General features: G+C 34.7%; 1 protein-coding gene across 1 annotated transcript; it reads right to left on the reverse strand.

Moving 5' to 3' along the window:
* Positions 1 to 13: 13 nt before the first annotated feature.
* Positions 14 to 18,523, reverse strand: LOC149063731 (uncharacterized). The gene is made up of 7 exons (XM_089255671.1): positions 17,306 to 18,523; positions 15,124 to 15,249; positions 13,669 to 13,785; positions 13,216 to 13,311; positions 12,894 to 12,991; positions 8,890 to 8,917; positions 14 to 8,713 (listed from the first exon to the last, which is right to left on the reverse strand). The coding sequence occupies exons 1-7, from the start codon at positions 17,379 to 17,381 to the stop codon at positions 8,448 to 8,450; spliced, it is 807 nt and encodes a 268-aa protein (XP_089111797.1). The 5' UTR covers positions 17,382 to 18,523; the 3' UTR covers positions 14 to 8,447.
* Between the last annotated feature and the right edge of the window lie 4,101 nt (positions 18,524 to 22,624).

A 22,624-nucleotide genomic window follows, 5' to 3' on the forward strand; every position in this document is an offset into this window, starting at 1 on the left:
GTTTTTACGCAGTTTTAAGTTACACAAGATACTTTATAACGCAGGGGTTCTCAAACTTTTCCCATCAGGAGTGCCCCTTTCCTTAATCAACACTCATTTGTGGCTCCCTAAAGAGGTTTAACAGTCTTTTTGCGAAAACCTTTGTCAGGGCCGTAGCTCCTCTGTGCACACTTTGAGAACTCCTGCTGAAACATATTTACACAGTTTACAACACCGAATATTACCCACAGGGCCAGACTTCAGCAGGTGCAAAGAATGCAGCAGCACTGTGCAGCTAAATTTTAGGGACCACAAAACAGTTTAAAAATACTTTAATAAAGACTTCTTAACAAAGCAATAGTTCAAAATTCTATCGAAGATAGTAAACTCACAAGTGTGGAGTTTTGATCCTCCCCCCCCCCCCCCTCAGCCATGGACTTTGGGTTCAGACTCATGGCAAATATAAAATTATGAGACCTTTATATAGTGTTCTTTGAATTAAAGGAATAGGGAAGAGACCTCTGCCTGTAATGCAAAAAGCAGCCAATTTTGTGCCCTGAGCACGTACCCAATTCGTCCATGTGAGAAATAGAAATGTTTCTTCCCTGCATGCAAGTACATGCAGGTTTGATACCTCTGGTGCTGGACCAGAAAGAGCGCTGAATCCTTCTTTTAACGATGCATTTAAAACTACATGGGGGTGGGGCTCAAAATATGCATGCTTGCCCCAGCTGAAAGAGTATTTAGTGCAGCTCTGGGTAGATAATCTGTCGGCTAGCTCTGACAGCATTGTGGCAAGCTGTGTACAGGCGGGTCTGGCACCCCAAGTACAGGACAGAAGGGAGTGCAAATTTATCCCTTTAACCCCTTTTTCAGCATTACGAGGGGGAGGTGCCTAAATGCGAACTTGCCTTGGCTGACCAAGTATTTAGTTGTGGCCCTGTGTACAGACATTGTAGACATGGCTCCCACATCTTGCAGCAGAGACGGACCTACCCTCTTGGTGGGCCATGACTATAACGTAGTAGTTCTCTCAACCTTCAAGTGTCCGGGAGCACATTCACAATTTTTCTCGTTAGGCGATAGGTCAAATTTGTTTCTGTGGCTTTTGTTTTATTATAGATGTAGGATGTAGTGCATAGTTTGTTAATCATTATCAGGTGCTAATGTAAACGTGGTGTGCACCAGGATGCCAAAGAGGCCATTCAAGTATTATGTCACCATCGATGGGGAAGGAGGGGTTCCCAATTTGCTGCCTTTTGATAACAAGGGGGGAGGGGGTTTGGATAATGCTTACGTCATCAACCACCCTTTATAAAAATATGAAATATTCTTAATGGAATCCTGAACTGTGGTTTGTGGGTACCTGACTAGAAATCTTCCTATTGATAAGTCTTCTAGAGAGCCACTTTAGTTATCTCTAAATATTTTGTGGATCCTTCAAGTGATCTAGAAATACACTTGGGCCGCTTAAGTACTCTCAAACTGTGCCACGCATCATTCAAGTGATCATCCCTAATTATGCCGCGGATCAGCTAAGTAATCTAGGAATGTGCCAGGGGTAACTTGAGTGATGTAGAGCAGCACTGGGGGGGTCACTTAAGTGTTCTGGAACTGTGTCGCAGGTCACTTAAGTGATCTGTAAATGTGCCACAGGCCTACTTGTGTGATCTGAAAATGTGCCACGGGCAGCCTAAATACTCTGGAATTGTGCCATGGGTCACCTAAACTATCTGTAAATGTGAAGCTGAGTTCATTTTTACATAATTAGGTTTGAGGGGGCAGGCCACATCAGATAACCCTTCCCTTCCCCCCCCCCCCCCGGGCCAAGGATTTATCAAGGCTTAGAGGGTGGATCACAACAAATTTCTTAAAAGAAAATTTTGAGTTCTTAGCTTTCGAATAGCATTGAAATTAAACTTACTCTCGACAGTTCTAAAATTACTATTGCAAATCCTAAAATTACTCTTGACAATCTAAAACTATTTCTATCAGTAGTCCTGCAATTATTTCTTTCAGTAATTCTGTAATTATTTTTTCATCAATTATGAAATCATTTCTTCAATAACTCTAAAATTATTTTTATTATTATTAGCATTTCTGTAATGATTCATACCTTTGGATGATACCAAATTTGGTCTCAAAATTCAGTAAAACCTGTCTATAACGATACAGTAGGGAATATAGAAAAAATATTGTTATTGATAGGTTAGTTTTAGACAGCATGAGCATTTGTGCTATTTCCCATTGAACAGGAATTCCACCAGGACCAAAGAAAATATCATTATAGGCAGGTTTATTGTTATAGACAGTATCGTTGTACTCAGGTTTCACTGTATGTAGCCCATATGGAATTAAATGTCTGAAAAAGTGATTTGGTTCTGGGTTCCTCCAATTCATTATGACGGCCCTTTTAATGTATCAAATGCACAACATTACTACTGAATCTGGAAAGTATCTCATAAGGTATCTAAATATGGCAGTGGTAAATATGGCATCTCAGTGGCCAAAGCTCTTGTTCAACAAAAAGAAAAATTTTTTTTTTGAATTTAATCGTTTTCCTATGTAAAGCATGTTTTCTAAAAATGGTCAGTGAGCCACAGCAAAGAGCTCAGAGGCCCACATTTGGCCCGCAGGCCATATGTTTGAAGACCTCTAGTATAGTGAATAAGGGGGAGGGGCAATCAGAATACCTCTGATAACTCAAGACTTGATTGAGGCTTCTATACTTGAGGCCTTACTGCAATTTTCTTTCCTAGAGTTTGTCTCAGCATTAATATCTAGAAATTCTTTTTCTTCGATGTGTTGGGATCGAGAAAAATCATCTCTCTCCAATAACAAAAAAAAATTCATAAATAGATTATATTGGCCTTGACTCTTGAACAGCAAACGTATCAGGAAATATACTTTTCCATTACACAAAAAGATAAAAATTCTTTCCCCGATATGTAACCATCAATAAGCAATTCGCTAGCTTGCTATGCCCATCATCTATTTGCGATATGAACAGTTTAAGAGTTAATAAAATGTTTGAATTCTCGACAATGAAGGTTCAATCGCAAACTCTTCGACTGCAATAACAATTGAATAATTTTCTTTCTTGTTTTAAAATACCACTCGCGCATATTCACATGAGATATATAGCTATCCTTACAGAACATAGACCAACAAGCCCGCAGAGAAAAAAAATCTCGGCAGAAATCTGCATATACTATCCAATACAATAAATCTTGATTAAAAATAACATCAAAAACACTTTATCCAGGCTAAACTATACAAAACATTTTCAATTCAAACTTTAATCTAATACTACGGTCAAAAAGTTTCAGAACTTATTTTATTACGGAAAAATAAGTACAGATAGAACTTGTTTATTTGGTGTTTCCCTCGAAATAACTACCCCCCATGCAATTATGTATTTTTGCCAATGTACATGCAAAGATGTAAATGCGGATTGCAAGCCCTTTTTGTCACACCCTCTAGTGCCTTCCCCACTGCACTACTTTGGAACCTGAGAATTGACCTGCCCCTCAAGAAAATTCTTTATCCGAGGAAAAATTCACATGGGGCTAGATCAGGGGAATAAGCTGGCTGTGGAAGTATCAGAATGTGATGTTTTAACAGATAACTTGACACCAGTGTGATGAATCACTAGTCACAACCAGCATCTTAATGAGTATCACAAAGCAATCCAACACAATTAGAGTCAGGATAGAACTCAAAAATATTAATTTTAATTAACAGAATTTTAACATTTAAATTTTGATTGAAAATTTACATCATCTAATTGCATAGTCGTATCCAGTCCTGGCAATCAATACACCCTCGAGCCAGTAGATCATCATCTATTGGACAGTCAACTAATCCTCTGTGTCCTGCAGCCTTATGATCAGGAACTAGGCGGAGTAGATGTCAGGAAAGCAGACGACACCAGAGTTAGCCCAATGGCTAGAGGCTCCAGACTCCCCAGGTGGAGTTTTCCTGACGAACAAACTGCACCCAATCAAGCCTGCATCAGATGCAATCAATAGAATGATTCAATCAAGGAATGCATCAGATGATATCGGCATCGCCTTATATATGAATGTAACAACAAATCATCTCCAATCGCATCTCATTAGCATATCCTTCAGCTACTCCATCACCACAACACCATGGTGTTTAACATAAACAACAATGATGAGGGGCAAGCTTCTCCCGACGACGATACAGCTTCCGTTCAATAGCTTCAGATGGTGCGACTTGGGATAACACGTGAATTCATTAATTAATGAAAAATATCAAATTTATAACTATAAATCACTTATTTTTGAAGGGGGGTCTTGCTACTCCTAACAGATCCATATCATTATACCAGGACAGACCTGTGAGTCTTTAAAAGTCTGCAGGATTCTGTGAGATGTAAGCAAGTAGATCTTTGGAAGGATAAATCGTGGGTGCTCCATCACGATAATGTGCCGGTTCACGGGTCCCTCCTGGTGTCAGATTACCTATCATCAGATTCGGATACTGCGACAGCCAGCTTAATTCTCTAATAAAGCACCATGTAACTTTTCCTTTGACCCGAGATAAAAAAATTGCTTGAGAGGAAACAATTCCCATGATCCAAAGAAGAGCAGTGGCAAAGGGACTGGAGGATGTGACAAAAGGAGGCTTGCAATCCGCATTTATATCTTTGTATGAACGGTGGCAAAAATACATAAATTCACAGGGTAGTTACTTCGAGGGGAAATACCAAATAAACATGTTTTATCTGTATTTGTTCTCCTATAATAAAATAAGTTTGAGGAACTTTTTGAACTCAGCAGTTTATTTCATGTATTGCAAATATATATATGCATGTTCAAAACACACTTTCGAACAGTTCAAAAAATATGCATAGGCAATCGTTTTCTATCGAAGTTGTATAATTTCATCCAATAATATAAAAATGATAAAAAAAAATTTACACATTAAGAAAACACATACAATAACTCGAGAGAATTAACCAACTAATACCTACACGAAACATTAACAGTAACAGTAAATAGTGATTGATCAAAAACAAAATTTGGGTGATATATTTCCATTAATGAAAACATTTCCATTTTCTTGAAGCCGCAACTCAAGTTGTAATGAATTGATGCATGATTTTGTGTGATTTTTACAACCTACTCCTTCCAGAGAGAAGTCATATATCCTTCACCAAAAACATCCTCTATAAATGGGTTTCATTTTGAAATGAGGGGAAAACTTGAATGTTAAATTTAAGTAAATTTGATGAACAGTTGCCGCTAAATTTTATGATCCGACACATTTTTTATGAACTAATTCTATGCAAGAGTAAATAAAAACCTTTGTCCAACAATGCTTAGAAGTCACTAATAAAAAAAGCAAACATACGGAAAATACGAAAGTTCTAATGAATTTCAACACATTATATGGATGAAGTCTTCAGAGAAAAATATAACCACTATCACGCTAACTAGGGATCTCGCTTGGGTTGGTTACCAAATCTTAACTCTCAGCTGCTCAATGGTAAAATACATTTGTTCATGTTTCTGACCATCACATTTGATGTGAACAGACATATTTTTCCGCTGAGCAGCCAAAAATTAAGATTTTGTAGCCCACCAAAGTATAATCCCCAGTCAGCGTGATATTTCTGATATTTTTTCTCTGAAGGTGCCACCCATACTACTTCACAGCACACCAACTCTGGTCATATTACCATACAGCAATTTACTACTGATATCCAGTTGGGTCAGATACGAATAAGCCATCTATTGTGGTCACTGTGATATGCCATCTATTGTGGTCACTGTGATATGTCATCTATAATGTAACAATGAACCTCTCCGCCAATTATACAAATTACAATTATCCGAAAACCAAGCGAAAATTCATATACCTCTACAAGGGAATTGAACCACCATCCCCTTAACAGTCCAGGTGAATGCTCTACCATTACGATACATAATTTTTTCCCCTTATGCTGAATGGGACTGTGTGTGAGTGTTGGATAGCCTCCCAACTTAGAAAGAGCTCATGAAGACATTAGTTCCCAGATGGTGATGTACAAATAACCTCTCTGCAAATTATGTAAAGAGCATTATCTAGACAGGCTCCTAAATTTGTATATTTTGCAGTGAGGTTTATCGTTATGTTGCATGTTGCCATCTGGGAACTAATATCGTCACAAGCTCTTGCTGAGTTAGGAGGCTGTCTACAACGACACACAATGAAGTCCTTTTCAGCATAACAGAAAAAAATGTCTGTCCACTGCAACTTGAATGGTAGGGCACTTGCCTAGACAATGAGAGGTTGGTAGTTTGATTCCCCACAGAGAAATATGGATTTTCTTTCCAAAAATTTGTCTTTTCTTGGTATCCAAGCAATTGCATTTTGTGTGTTATTTATGTTCAAACCCGTGGATTTGACAGCCTTCATGTTGGTAGAAGAGTTTGTTACCACTGCACCACTCGGACACAATTCTCTAGTACTGAACAATATGCCACTTCGTTAAAGATTTCCTCCTTCATGAATTAATTGTTCACCTTAGTTAGAATTCATAAAAACAAGCATCGACTGTATATAAACATATTTAAGAATATTATGAGTAATTTTTTTTACATAAACTAATACCAAACCGTGAAACACACCTCCTTATAAAGATCACATAGTTGTCTGATGGATGGATAAAAATCTCATAATTTTCAAAACCATTCAGTAATAAAAGCACTATTTTTATTTTTTTTATTTTTTAAAGTGACGCGAGGAGGCGAGTGAAGGTTTTCAGAGTTCTGAGGAAACGCGTGCCAATTTCTTATCTGATTTCTTTATGGGAACTGCTACTATGACAATAAGCTCTCTAGAACACCAGTCTGTTCTTGGTTAAAATCTGAAAGAAAGTGACTAAAAAATTGAACAAACAAAGTGAATGCAGCTCGATTGTGTCTGAAAAAGTATGAATCAAATTTATGATTTGTGCAGGTTCATCATAGATAAAGGTAGTATTTACATGAACAACAAGCTTCATGAGCAAATAAATTCATTATCACAGTCATAATGAAATCTAAACAGCTTGGACAGATTATCACTCATCCAATTACACTTTTTTTCACATTTTCTACTTTTAAAAGTATTCACCAACATTGATTACCACATGGAAAAACTATTTCTTCCTTGAAGGAACCCTTTGAGTTTTACCTAAACTTTTATACAGTGAGTGGCCACTTTATTATGACCACCACAGCTGTACAAGCGCCATGTCGACTAAAAAATTGGTATTGATGCCTAAAATTTTCCTTGCGTGGTTACTAAATTACAGGGACTGAGAGCAGCACAAGATGTTTGGAATTTATAGCAGCATATCTGTCAACATACGAAAGAGGGCCACTATGCCTTGAAAAAGCCAAAAGAAGCATTATTTTGGGCATTCTCTGGGTAAAAACTTCTGGGGGCCTAGATTTTTTTTCCAGACTTGTCCAGTCCTGATGACCACTTGACAGTTTTAAGCTAATGAGCTATGGTGTATAACTATTGCCACTAGATGGTTAGGCTAGTATAAAAAAAATACTAGTTCCCGAGGGAATAGTATAGATGAATTGTTTGTGAAGGTATGGAGGAAAAAACACGATTTTTTTTTAACAGACTTTGAACATGGAATGATTGTAAGAGCTCAGAGTCATGGAGTGAGTATCAGCGAAACCACAGCATATGTGAAATGTTCAAGAGCAGCTACAGTTAAAGTGTTTAAAGAATCAACTGGCAGGCCTAAAATCTCAGTCTCAACGTGCAAATAGGCACAGACTGGTGAATGCATGGAAAGAATGAAGAGTCTACAGATGTAAAAGACATGGCATGACTGGATTCTTCCCACCACACATCTTTTGCAAGATATTGAATTCAGCAGAATACTTCACCACACACACTAACTCCAGCCATATCACTATACTGCACTTAGCTGTGGTTAACGAGTTGGGTTGGAAATGAAGGCGCCATCTCTCGGTGATTGCCTAAAGTTCATTAGGGGAAAATATCTTATCTATATTCTTCCCCAGTTAGAACCTAGGACCTTACAGCAATCTTCACGGTGGTAGATGACCATCTTACCACCAAAAGTCAGCATATTGGTAACAGTGCAGAAAAATTGCAGCAAAAACGACCTATCAACATTTCATAAAGTCCATGCTAAGAAGAATCAAGACTGTATTAAAAGCAAAAGGTGGTCAAGCAAAATATTGACAAGGTGGTCATAATAAAGTAGCCGCTCGATGCATGTCTCAGGCATGTATACATGAAAAACTATTTCTCAATAAGCATCAGACAAACAGAATAATCATTTCAATTTGTTAAGAGAACGAAATCAAATAATTACATAAGTTTTAATATGAGATAGGAACTTTTCTGTTAAGTCTTTAAATAGAATACTCCATCTCTTTTGATCTGCTGCAACGTAGAGATGAGCGAACTGAGTCCTCAAAAGTTTAATCATAATTCGAACTATCACTTGAACAGCTGCCTGATTCACTTTCATCAGGTGAGAGCTCTTCTTTTGAATATTCTTTCGGGGATGACAAAATTGTGGATTCGTCATTCCTCATATCCTCATCATGAAAATCATCTTTGCCCTCTACAGGAAAAAACTTCACAGACCGAGCATCTCTTTCTCTTTCGTAAGGCTCTCTGAAGACTTTCCTTCTTGTAAAGGTGAAATTCTGAGATGTGAGATTGCTTATGTTATGCTTGGCCACTGGAATTATGGAAATATATAATAAAAACATTTTTTTATTATTATTCTGAATAAATATTTTTTTCTTGAGAATTCATTTGCATGACTGTGTGCATTCATTTGCATGTGTGACCAAATTAGCATGACTAAAAGCTTCAATAATAAAATTTATATAAAAACTTTAGGTAAATACTCACAATATTTTGAAATTTCTAGCTTTGAACGCTGAAAAAAAAGTAAACCATTGAAGTAATAAAAATTTTTAATTTTTTCTCAAAAACTGAAATATGCACTCATAAAATAGTAGCCAATGCACAAGAAATATTATACAAGAAAATATTCGTGTTCATCAGAATTTTGTCATGATTATTTTTTATACATGAGGTTTGCTCAAAAAGTATACAAAAATAATTTTTCATTCGTAAACCAATGAAGCTAGGAAGGTATGGTTTGGTGTATGTATGTAGACAATCCTAATGTGTGAATATTTCCTGGCCTGGAGAAGCTGACAGTCACCAATAGATTGCAGATGAATGAAGAAATGTAAGTGAGCAACATATTAGATTTTAATTTTTTGGCAAAATGACAGAAAAATTTTTAGAATGCTTTTGCATTAAATTTTTTGTGAAGCTTGATGATTCCCAAATGGGAAAAACTCCACAAAATTCATCATAAAGGAGTGGTACAACCTCTTCAAAGATGGCTGCTATATCAGTGGAGGGACCACAGTCATGCTGACGGTGTTCTTTGAGTCCAGTGGCATGGTTCATCATGAGTACACACCACACAACCATCACCGAGGGGGTACTACTAAGAAGTTCTGCATTGCCTCCATGATTCTGTGAGATGCAAACGGCTGGACCTGTGGGCAATTGGCAGTTTCAGCGCGATAACACACTGGCCCATTCTTAATATTTGGTTCAGCATTTCCTGGCCAAACACAACACAACAGGCCTATGCTTTGTCAAGCTCTCTACTCTTTCAACATGGCTTCGTGTAATTTCTGAGTCTTCCCCCAAGCTGAATATGCTCCAGAAAGACCGGTTTCAGTCAAATGAAAATCTGATGGCACTCGCTGACATTTTCTCACTCATCTGTCGGTGACTGGCACACAGCTTCTGTAAGCAGGGTAAAAATTCAAGTATGTGCATTAGGATCGCCTTCATAACTATACCAAACATGTCTTTCTAACATCATTGGTGGTTTAAGCACAAAAAATTTATACTTTTTGAGCAAACCTTATATTCTTATTTTTAAGAAGTGACTATACCATGATATAAAAAAGAAACTTTGCATCTCAAAATTCTATATTTTGAATAACTCTATATCTCAAAGAAGAAAAAATTCCCAGCATTCACATCAGTGAATTGATTCATTTCACATTCTCTCTCGAAGTATTTTTGAAAAACCCTCTATTTCTCAAAGATTATGATTATATTTTACTATCATTGTGACGGCATTTGAGATAAAGTTTTTCAAAAATACTTTGAAAGCGAGGTGAAAATGCACTGATTTTGTAAAATTAAATAAATAATCAATAATAATAATGTTGTTAATGATCTGGGAAACTACAGACCCATCTCAATTCTGCCAGTCTATTCAAAAGTTATAAAAACATTTTTAAAAAAACAGTTGAACAGCTTTCTTAACAAAATTTTCTTGCTCCTAACCAATATGGTTTTCAAAAGAATAAAAATACAAGAAACAACCATAATTGAATCATACAATTACTTAAATAAAGGATGGAACAACAATAGATACTCTATAAGTCTTCCTGGAATTAAGGAAACCCTCTGATTTTGTGGACTTGACTAACCAGAAAATTATCAATAGCAGGAATAAGAGACAATATATTAAAATGGTTTTTATTACTACTACTATAGACAGCAAGCTACAGAAATTAATGAAACAATACACACATTTCAAGAAGTCAAAAAAGGTGTACCACAAGGATCTGTTCTGGGTCCATTATTGTTTTTGATTTATATCTATGCTACGCGCTATATGTTGAGGACAGAAATGAATAGTCTTGTACAAAAAGTAGAAGAGGACTTAATTAAAATACATTTTTTGGCTAATCAAACATAAACGGAAATTAAATACACAAAAACTAAATACATGTGTTTGAAAACCAGAGGTTAAACACTAAGAATAGAAGAGTTGATCCACTTTGCCCAAGAATATTTACAAGACACCAACGAATAAGGCAAATACACAAAAAGTCCTCTTTATTTTATTTTTTGGACTTTAGGACTTTTTATTATTTTTTGTGTATTTGCCTTATTCGTTGGTGTCTTCTAAATGTTAAACACTAACACAGAGATATCTGTATTAAAATCCATAACCACTGCTACTGTCAAATAATTAACTAATGTAACTCACAAGAAATAAATAGTGTCCAAATACAATCACTTGGAAATAATAATACAAGATGGGATTTGTAATGGACATTGCACTGTGAGAAAATAATTTAAAAATAAGCATTTTTATATCTGTCATATATAAACTGGGATACGTTGTTGATAAAAAAAATCCCTCCAAGATTTATTCTATGCATGGATATATTCAATAGAATTAGAGGATTATGGAATTTGTGCTTGGGTGGGGGAGGGGGGGAAGCAGCATATGATAGCAACATAAATCCACTGAACAACTTATATAATAAGATAAGATTTCAAATACTTCTAACCCAAATAATATAGAATGCCACACATTATCACTTAGACAAAATTATATGTACAAAATAGTAAAATTCAAAATTTTAAATGATAATTGGCTGATATAAAAACCAAAATATAAATTCACACACACACAGAGCCAGATATAAAAATACATCATGTATCAAAAACACTTTTTCCAACAAAAAAACTACCCGCATACAGCTCCCAAAATATTAAATGCATATTACCAAATTACTAAAAATACTCTACAACAATGTAAAAAATTCCACAAAAGACATTCTCTCAACTGTAAAAGACTTAAATTATGAAGCTATAATACAATAGGATAAATTTATTGTTTAAAATAAATATTTAAAAAAATCTAAAAAATGATATCACAAAACAGAAAATTACGCTATATATAATCTATGTTATCTCTTATTAAGTAACTTATATGTCTCTAACCATTCCAAATCAAATTTATGTTATGTTTCATTAAAAAAAAATATGTTAGCTAGCAAAGATATCTTAACCAATGATGTTGCCTTGTAACAAATTAAAATTATTATCTTGTTTAGACTTGGTGTGAAATTTTTTAGATCCCTTCACGTGCTACTAAGTATATGTTTGTTTTCTTTTCCTTTTTTTGTGTAGTCTACATTGTATTTTATATTATGTCCTGCTATGTGTGTTTCAGTAGTATTATGTGTGCTATGCGTTTGTTCTGGAGCTGAAAGAAACTGAGAAGAAAGGATGTTCACATGATAGTATAACAACCCATTGTGATGATGGTTCTGCTCAATCATAGGCATAGGTGGATACATTTTCCTTCAGGTATTCTTAATAAGTCAGTAACTGGAATTTCCAAAACATAATTGACATATTAGTATTGAGAATTTCCACCTGTTAAAGTAAATTGCTTTTTTTATCTCCATTTAAAATACTAAACACAGGTTCAGTAGAAAAACTTTCACATTTTCCATAGGTATAAGTTTCCTTAAGTATATAATGAAGCTAAGATCCTGAATAAATGAAGAGAGGCATTTCAAAAGAATGTATATATTGCTATAAAAGAAGAATGGTAAGTTTGATTAAGCAGCACATGTACTGAAAATCCAACTTTGTTCATTAAACACGCAAATGCAATATTTTCACCAGTATGTTATAGTTTACATTTATTTGACAGGAAATAATGATGAGTGCTGAAATAAATATTTTTTCCAATTGAGAGTTTTGCTGAGTAATTAGGAGTTTTTTAATTCAAAAATTCAAGCAATCCTGAAGAAACAAACAATGTCAAAATTATGCCTTGCAATTCAGAAACATCACTGAACTGGAAATTTCATGCAGAGGATTTGAAAAATCGTGTTTTATAGTATTAAAAAAAATATGCAAAAAAAAGTGTAAAAAATATGTTTAAAACTAGTAATACAATTAGTTTGGCTCATTTGTGATTTTTATAAGCAATTGGCATTTACTATATAGAAAGGCTTTTCTTAGTTTTACATACATAATTACTGAAAATACACATTGCAACTTACAAATTTGATTCCATCTGGACTGAAGTAATAAGTGTCTATGGCTTTAATGCTACCTTTTTTGGGGTAGCAGTTTCTATGAACAATCTCCCGGGTCCAACCTTTGATAGAAAAATTATTTAAAAGTTTGAAGTTTTGCATAAACTGCACGTTTTCATGATTTTTTAAACACTCATGGAATTTGACTGTTATGCAAAAACTGTGATATAAACATTTATTTAACTAGAAATTTTCACATAAAAATGTAAGAACTTTCTACATAAAATCAACAACGCATATAAAAAAAGAAATGAATGGGTAAATTGATTTGGTTCATAGCACTTACCCTCACTGAAGGGTACAGCAATTTTTTCTTGATCATACAGGACTTTTCTCAACATTGGCGATGGTAATGATGCCAATCTTTTCCTTTTCTTCTTACCTGAAACAAATCCAGCGAAATGAACTTATAAATTGGGAAATGTTATCTTCACACAATCCCCTTCCAACCAATTATGTATTTTCTTAAATTAATTTAAATAACAAACATGACCTTAGTTTCAACTATATTTTTAGAAATTTTGGCACATAATCAGACATCATTATACAGATTTTGTATCAATCACACACTATAATTTTACCAGCACTTTTTAAACTAACTTATTGTTGAATTCAGGGAGAATTCCGTTGATGAAGTTATTGGCAGTAATGATGAATAAATTATAACTGGAAAATATACGAGTCACTTTCTATGGAGTTAGAGCAAACGAGGCATAAAAATGACAGGAAATCATTCTACCTTTTTCAACGGATAAATTAGCATCATCTTCATTTTCTATTGACTCATTCATATTGCATGATGGAAATTCTGGTGATGCAGCGAAAGTAGAGTCAACCAAATCCTCATTACTTTCCTCTGTAATACAATAAAGAATAAGCTTCATAGTATTGCAGATATAAGCCTAACGGATATTGTAACTGAATGATGTGATCACAGATGAAAATAGCAATCATTATAAAACATTTTGCTGCAGTAACGCGAAATACAAACAATTTAGATACTTCCCATGTGCACAACAAAACTGAGATCATATCAGTAACTTCTTCTATATACACATATCAGTTTGTATATGTGTTACTGCCAAAGCTTGGAGTGTGGTTAATTGGCCATGGGGCCGGCCACTTCACGAATTGGCCAAAACTTGGCCAGTTACTTCACAAAATGGCTGGAGATCCGAATCATTTTTGCAATTCGGATCTCCGGCCATTTTGTGAAGTAACTGGACATCAATGGTCAAAGCTCAATGTGCTGATGTAAAACGGCCCAACAGGAACTAAATCCATTTTTTTTAATCGCCAATGTGTAATACACGTCCATACATCGCAGCTGTATTAACTCCATGTGACAAGAGAAAAAAAAAGTAAAATTTGGGAGAAAAACTATAAAAATGATTATATAAACATATAATTTTTTCTGCCAAATTTTGGAGAAAAAAGATGATTAAGCATCATGATTGCGGTTTGATGGGGTCGCCATAACTAACATGGACATAATTATCATGAAAAAATGTGCCAACTTGACAGTGACTACAAATCATGCCTATTATTATCAAACTTTGGCGATCTGGCCGGGCCAATGTTTAACAAAATTGGCCAGTTTTGGATAGAGTAAACATTCAAACGTCATTTCTTACTCTTTTTTTTCCACCAAGGACATTGCACATTCGTGCCACTTTCATAAGGGGAAACGGTATGAAGTGTTATTCTATGAGATTTTCAGATTTTTGCTCTCTTCTATGAGAACTATCATGCAAAAGATTTCTATTCAAGATTTTATTTCAGTTAAATACCATATCCCACTCCCACATTAGTCGGCATGATGCCAAACTCGAGGGACACCAGATTTTTGAATGTTGGGGGGGGGTCTGGCCTGCAGGAAAGGTTTAATAAGGATCACAGTATGCATTCAGCTAATTCAATGGATTTTTAAAATAAAAATATTTAAGAATTTTCCAGAATCTGTAATTTGAATTTCCTGGCATACTGGTATCCCTCAATGTTTCCTGACATGCCGGTTAATGCTGGGAAATATGATAATTTTCTGTTTGTCATTGCGTTCAACTGCTGTTTTAATGCATTCACGCATCGATCTCATTCATTGTTACTGGAACCAAAAACGGATTCCATGTGCATAGTCTTTTGATTCATTAATAATAATTGTCATGTTTCATGTAAAAACTAAATAACTACTCACCGAAACTTGCTGGAACAGCAGCTTTTTTTTCATCATTAACAGTTTCACTTTCCATTATCACAGGCAATGATGAAGATTGTGATAGCTGCGATTGGGCAATAGGACTTGAAGCCATTTTTTTATTACCTTCAAATATTATATATAAAATAGAACTAGATTAAGGTGATGCAACAAAGCTAAGAATACATACTAATGTGGTTAAACTACTTTTTCTGGGTTTTTGTGAATATGTTGTTTACAATATTACATATCAATGTACATAATAAGTAATAAATATAAAAATAGTTTGTATACATCTAATCAGATGTATATACTTAGTAATTAATATTCTAATATCATACTAATGAAATTTTAGAATCAAATTAGTATTGGTGAGATTGAGCTACTGTTAACATGTTAAATCTTAATTTCTTTAAAGCGTTTGAGAACTCTTCTGTACTTTGCATATATTATGACATAGTTTTCTCCCATGAAAAAAAATTCTTGTATTCAGCTAGTAATTTATTTACTAATTTCTTTAAAAAAATTGTTTTGCTAAAGACTATATGTGGGGGGGGGGGACTTTCAGGCTAACAAATGATTTTTAGCAAAAAAACAGTGCGTTTTTGTAGGTGGGTGAGTACTTTATACAGTGAATAGACCTACCACTTATAACATTTTTCAAAAAACCATTGCGGAAAAAAATATTGTAAGCAGGAAAATGCTATTAACTGGAAATGTTAATGAGAATTTGTTGGAGTCGTGGGATCATGAAAATAAGTTGTATTAAGCAGGAAAGTGTTCTAAGTGGGAACGTTATTAGTGGGATCAATTGTATATGCTAGAGAATAACATTCTATTTTCTCATGTAAAGAAATTGTATTCAGGCGATATCAAATGCAGTGAAACTCCTATATAATGAGAGTAAAGGTACAGGTGAAACTTAGTGTTACAGATGGAATATATTAAGACTATGCAAAGAATAACCAGAACCAGAGAGTAATATTATTGTGTTGTGCAGGGATCATTACATCAGTTATATCACATAGGCTTGTTATGTAACATGATATGTTCCTTCCTAAGTGAAAGGCTTGCAGGAAATACAAACCGTATTGAAGGTAACAGACATGGCAACTTCCTCAGACACTTGTTTCATTAATTTGAGGGGGGGAAATCTGATGAATAAAATGTAGAATTGAACAGATTTCTTTTCTTCACAATGGATACTGTGAAAGGTTTTTAATTTTTAAATTCAAGGGTAGGATAGATCTCTATCTCCTACCCATCTCTGTTTTTGAGTCAAAAAATGTTTCAATTAAAGATGCAAAATTTTTTCAATGTAATCTATAGGCTAGTTAGAACTTTTTAAAATCTTAAACTGTATGAATCGTTAGTTAAATATTACAAAGTAATAAAAAACAAAATTTTCATACTTGGTAAAAGATAAAGAAAGACTTGAGATCGATGTTATTGCATGAGATTGACTATCTAACTCATAAGTAGGTCCAGCATATAATTTTATAAATAATTGTGTCTCGGCTTCTTATCTCCAGGTAAATTCAAGAATTTGAAAACAAAGAATTCAGTTTTTAAAATTACTGAGATGTGGCTGAAAACTCTATAGTATAGAAAACTCTTTCTATATGAGCGGCAATGCCCCCTTTGTACCTCCGCCCATGTGTTAGTTGATCATAAATTGGGTGAGATTCAATCATTAACTGTGATATTTTACTAATTTAAAACTTCAGTTGTTGCATTGTGTTTATATTTTAATTGTTGAAATAGAAATTTGAAAATTGTGAATTAATTAACGTAACTAAAGTAAATTAAAAGCAATAAATGTTTAAATGGAAACGTGTTGGAAAAATGTTTAAATGTGTTTCGTGTTATTTCATGTCGTTTTCTGTCTATGATTTCATTAGTAATAATAAAAAACAAATCTGAAATGCAACTAAATTGGTTGCACCTTACAGAATTTAACAATTGGTTCGTAAAATTGACTGTTCATAAATGGGAAAGGGCATTTCAAGTAATGGTATGCTGTTTAAGACCAGAAGACTAGTTGGTAAAAACATGCGGTTTGTAAATTAGTGGTTCATTAAATCTATAATAGACTGTACTGGCATAAATAAAATGAGATTCTTGAGGAAAATAAACTTTTCGGCAGGTAGATGAAAAAAAAAAAGACGAAAGTATTGCATACCAGACTGATCACCATGACTTAGAATCAAATGTCTCTCTAAAAACCCAATCTTCTTGTACCTCTTTGGACAATGCATGCAAGCATATATTCTAAATATATCATCTAGCGTTAAGGCTACGGGTTCTTCTATTTCATTGGCACATTCCGAACCTGAAAAATATGAAACTGTAAATCAAACATGGGTGATATTATATTTAAAAAATTGTTTGCGAGACTTGTTCAAAAAGTATCTGACCATAATTCTTCATGCATAAACCAATGAAGCTAGGTTGGCATGGTTATGTAGGCAATCCTAGTGAGCATGCTTTAATTTTTTTGTCCGCAGAAGCTGCCAGTCGCCAGCAAACCTGCAGATGAGTGAGAAAGTGTGTAAATGAGATTTGTGTCCCTTTTTTTTGACAGAATGACAGTAAAAACTTAAACAACGCTACTGCATTAATCATGATGGAGCTGCCTATTGTGATGCAGAACCTCTTGGGATGATTGTGTGATGAAATGCATACTCTTGAACCATGCCACTGGAGTCATAGAAGATGGTCAGCATGACTTTGACATTGCAACTCCTTCAGACCACATCGTCAGTCAAAATGAAATGAGCGGATCCAATGCTAATGTTCGCCTCATCTGTAAGTTTTCTAATCATGACTCAGCGATCCTAAATCACCAGAGTTCTTACTTGGTCAATAATGATCTCATTTCTGGATGTTGAGGGCCTACTAGAATGTTTCTCTTTCCATTGATGTTCAACATCTTTCAAGTGATTGTACCACTCCTTTACCGGTGTGATGCCCATCTCTGAAGGTCTGTTGAATCTTGCAGATTGCTTACACTGTTTGTTTGAATTTCCAAGCTTCACATAAAATTTAATGCAGTAGTGTTATGTTTTTCCTGTCATTTTGTCGAAAACGCAATGCCGCTCGCTCACACCCCCCCTCATCCATTGGCGGTCTACTGGAGACTGGTAGCTTCTGCAGGCAGGAAAAAAATTCAAGCATGTGCATTAGTATTGTCTACATACATGCACCAAACAACGCCTCCCTAGCTTCATTGGTTTATGTCTGAAAAGTTATGGTCGGATACTTTTTGAGAAAACATCGTACCCTTTGAAAACAGATTTAAAAATGTTGTAAAAATTGTGATGAATGAATGGAAACTTACAAAATTTGTACTGCATACAGTTATCATAAAATCTATACTTAATTACTGCTTAGATTTATATAAAATGTTACATCAGAGATTTAAGATATTAGTTCAATTAGTTACTTATAATCACAAAAATCATAAGTTTGAGTGCATATACTATATATTTTTTTAACATAAAATTAATTTTTAACAATGAATATAGCATCATAGTATTTCATACTGTAAGCTAATTTTTCATTTTGTAACAAAAACTGGAAAGAAACTAAAAAATTAAGAATTCTACTGATTTTTTCAACAAGAATAGCCAAATAACATGAATAATTAAAAGATAAACATAGCAAATGCTGTAAGTACTAAAAAAAATGCACAAACACCATTTTTTATGTTAAAGTGTCAAATGAACAATGCTTTTATGCTTTCAATGTGAAAAGTACCTGGTAGTTGTCTAAGTGATTCAAAAGAGCGTATGAACAGGTTGCAAATGTGAACGTCCTTAAGTGCTAAAAAACCAGTTTTTTGCAATTTCCCAACATTTTTCGTTCTGGGCAATTACAGCACATTTACCATTTTTACCCTTAAATTGACATAAGCAGATTATTTTTCACAAACCTTCCTGCATGCACAACCCATCTAAGGTATGTGTGTGCGCAACTGCTCCCAATAAAAGTCAACAAAAGACTCAAAAATTTCAGGAATGAAAAAAGAAAATATACTAAACTAATATAAGATACTAAACTACAGTGTGATATTGCAAATTCCCCAATTTCACATCTTTCCCCTCAATGCTTCAGATTCCGCTACTTTCACTTTTAATACTGAAGGCAGATGGCAGAGATTCTTGAATACAAAACTCATCAAATTTGTAGACCAGCACAAATACATAATTAGTATATGAACTGTATTTTATTTATTAAATCGAAAACCATGTAGCAGTTACATGAATTGGGTGAAATGTTTCACACACCGGCAAGAAATTCCCACGGACCAGCACTCTTGTAGAGCACATCTTTAGAGCACCAGAATGCTGCTCTAAAGGACACACTCACAGTAGCTGTAGACAGCGCAAACTGCAGGGTGGTGACAACATGAATGAAGTTTTGCATTACAGTCAGTCATACCAAAATAATTGCTTGAAAAATAATTGTGAAAGAAAGGTTCAAAATTCCTAGAGTTCCGTTGAAGAAGTATAGTAGTCCACTAATGGAGCTAAGTATGCAATGAAGTTCCTATTAACCTGTAAGAGTGCTTACTAAAAAATTTTTCTTCTTCCATTACTCGATACTCCCAAACAGGCTTTAAGCTAGACAAAAAATTCCTTTTGAAAAAATGTTAAAATGGGGAAAAAACTTTAGCAAAATGCTACAATGCTAATGATTGATGGTTGTGGATGTCTACTCGTTTTGTACCTCCTGTACACATTTTTGAAAAAACAAGCAACTGCTTTTTTCGCATTCTAACATTTTCTTTTGTATTTTGCAAAGAATGTGACCACAGCTTCACCCCTGCCCCCAAATTAGAGTAGGAAAAATATTTCATCATATCAAGATAAGGACTTTACTGCAGAATCGTTTCCCAAAGAAAAAAAGTAACATCTGCATTGCCATTCGCCTTACTATTCGCCTGTTGCTTTTGTCGAGAAAGGGAAGGAAAGTGCGACATAGTTTTGCACATATACAAAATTTAGCTCTAAGACAAAATCTGTGCTTGCATGGTATTCTTCTATAATTACAACCAAAACTTACATACTATGTTGTAAACGTCACATTGACAAAAAATATTTAAATTGTACCTCATGATTTAGAATGAAATAAGAAGCTTTATTCAGTCACTCTCACATACACAGCATGAAAATACTATATAACTGAGAAAACAAAAACAAAAGTTATTGTTATCCTTGGAGTGATGCTTGCTATGGCACGCTGTACAGTACCTATCGGCTAAATACCTGAGCCCATACCTCATAACAACTAATATTTCATTTTTCACATAGTTTAAGATGATTGACAAACATAGGAATAATAAGAGGAAATTTATACATCTAAACACATCAAGCTTTCTCACTGTCATCTTTGATATTAATGCGGAAAGATTTTGGGCTGTTTATCTGTCATGAATGAGTCAGCGTTTGCCTTCATGACTGATGGATGAAATAATGAATAGTTGACTCATTCAGGACAGCCAAATCATCTGAAATTCTTCCACAATAATAGAATACACACACACACATTATTCTATATACCGTATTCTCCTGCATTAGCAGGCATGCCGCTAAACTTAAGGGACACCAGCTTTTTGAATGTTGGGGTCTAGTCTGCTCCTGGCAGGCAGGGAAAAGCAAGATTTAATAAGAATCACAGTATGCACTTAGTCTCGATTCAATGGAATTTTAGTATAAAAGATATTAAATTTTCCAGAATATGTGAGACTAACTACCTGGCATGCCAGAAAATACAGGTATTTCCAGCATTCTGGTCTTTCTTGCTGTTCCTCACCATGCTGAGGAATACAACATACATATATATATAGTCAATGCTCATTGTAATGACCCCACATTGTAGAGACCATTCCATTATAACGACTGGTATGCCTTCAACTGTACATTATGCATTATGGATAGATTATATATAATCTATCCATAGATAGATTATATAATCTATCCATAGATAGATTATATATAATCTATCCATACATAAAGCACAGTTTGAGGTATTGCTGCATTTCAGACTAGCTATGAATCAACATTTCTCAAATCAGTTCTATGTTTGAGGTGCCAAAAATGTCTTAGTCAGCCATGACACATGAACAACTTAACATGGTTGACACTTGTGGATTATAGAGTGCATCTTCAAATGGGTGCTCTGTTTGAATCGTTTACCACACACTTCACATTCATATGGAGCAAAACCTGAATGATTCCGCATGTGTCTTGACATATTGCTTTTCCAGGGCGACGTGTATGCACACAGCTTGCATTCGTAAATCTTCTGAGACCGAAAACTCTCTTCCAATATTGAACACAGAGTAGCTCCATGACCTAAAGAAAATGCATAGACTTTTTAAATGCAATGGCATGCACATAAAGATGATTTTTAGAAATTATATGAATTACACACTTACCAAAATCAGTTCAAAATTTCAAAATTTATCAGCAGATGATAATTATATGACATATATAAATGCATAACCCATGAATAAGCTATAAATCCTGTTACACGTCATTGCCAGGACACAATGGAAAATGTATTGAGTGGGGGAAAATGATGTAAAAAGTAAATGTTGTGATGGGGGGGGGGGGAGAATCGGGACTCACAGAATAAAATACTTCTTTACCAAGAAAACAACTTACATGAGAATCTCTTAAGGCAGAGGTTCTCAAACTTTTTAACCCTAGATAGCAAATATTCATCTAATGGACTACCTAATAGATTAGTTACTGAGTAACACTGATTCAAGTTTAGTTATCTAGGGTTAAACCTGCAGTCCTCCTTTTCCTTAATCAATGCTTATCTGCAGCGCCTCTTTCCCAAATCAACCTTTATCTGCGCCCCCCCCCCCCTCTGGAGTAGTTTAACAAATAATCTCTTTTAAAAAAAAAACCTTTTTCAGGTTGTCCTTTACCAAAGGTGGAGCTGCACCACAGCACCCAGTTTGAGAACCCGTCTTATCGTCTATTCATACACAAAAGTCATAGCATGTCTCCGTCCTAGGAGATTAATTTACTTTCCATTTGAAAGGAAAAAGGTTCTCTCAGCTAGCCCATTTGTTTACATTCATTAGGTGAAGTTCAGAATCTGATCCTAAAATGTTTCAGAGACCAGATAGACAATCTTGGGACAGAGACAGGCAGAGAATGCTATCAGAGGTCTGTCCAGACTTTTTTTTATAGGATGATCCTTAAGTTTGTGATAAGTAATCTACAGTAGAGTCTGAATAATCTGATTAGAATGGGACAGAGACCATGTCAGATTACTGAAGAATCCGAAAAACAATAGAAAATAACTTTAGTTGGGGGAGGGGGGCCTCCCTATATTTATTTTATGGTAAATATACCTTAACACTGTATACAGTGAACCTGCCACTAACTGGATCGAGCAAATGCAAATATGTAATTTGAGCAGACTGGAGTATTTGTACCTATGGAGTATTAGCAATTTAGGCCAAAAAAAATTTCCTCGC

Source organism: Pholcus phalangioides, unplaced genomic scaffold, assembly GCF_987345545.1.
Source record: "Pholcus phalangioides strain wild (caught in Gottingen) unplaced genomic scaffold, Ppha-v1.0 ptg000136c_1, whole genome shotgun sequence".
NCBI classification, from domain to species: domain Eukaryota; kingdom Metazoa; phylum Arthropoda; class Arachnida; order Araneae; family Pholcidae; genus Pholcus; species Pholcus phalangioides.

What these genes read in the sequence shown, in the direction of transcription:
- LOC149063731 (XM_089255671.1), bottom strand. Translation starts at nt 17,381, where the DNA reads ATGCATTGTCCAAAGAGGTACAAGAAGATTGGGTTTTTAGAGAGACAT. An exon ending in TGCTGTACCCTTCAGTGAGG is followed by an intron (nt 12,992 to 13,215) that starts GTAAGTGCTATG and finishes TTTCTATCAAAG; the next exon opens with GTTGGACCCGGGAGATTGTT. An exon ending in GCTAGAAATTTCAAAATATT is followed by an intron (nt 8,714 to 8,889) that starts GTGAGTATTTAC and finishes CCATAATTCCAG; the next exon opens with TGGCCAAGCATAACATAAGC.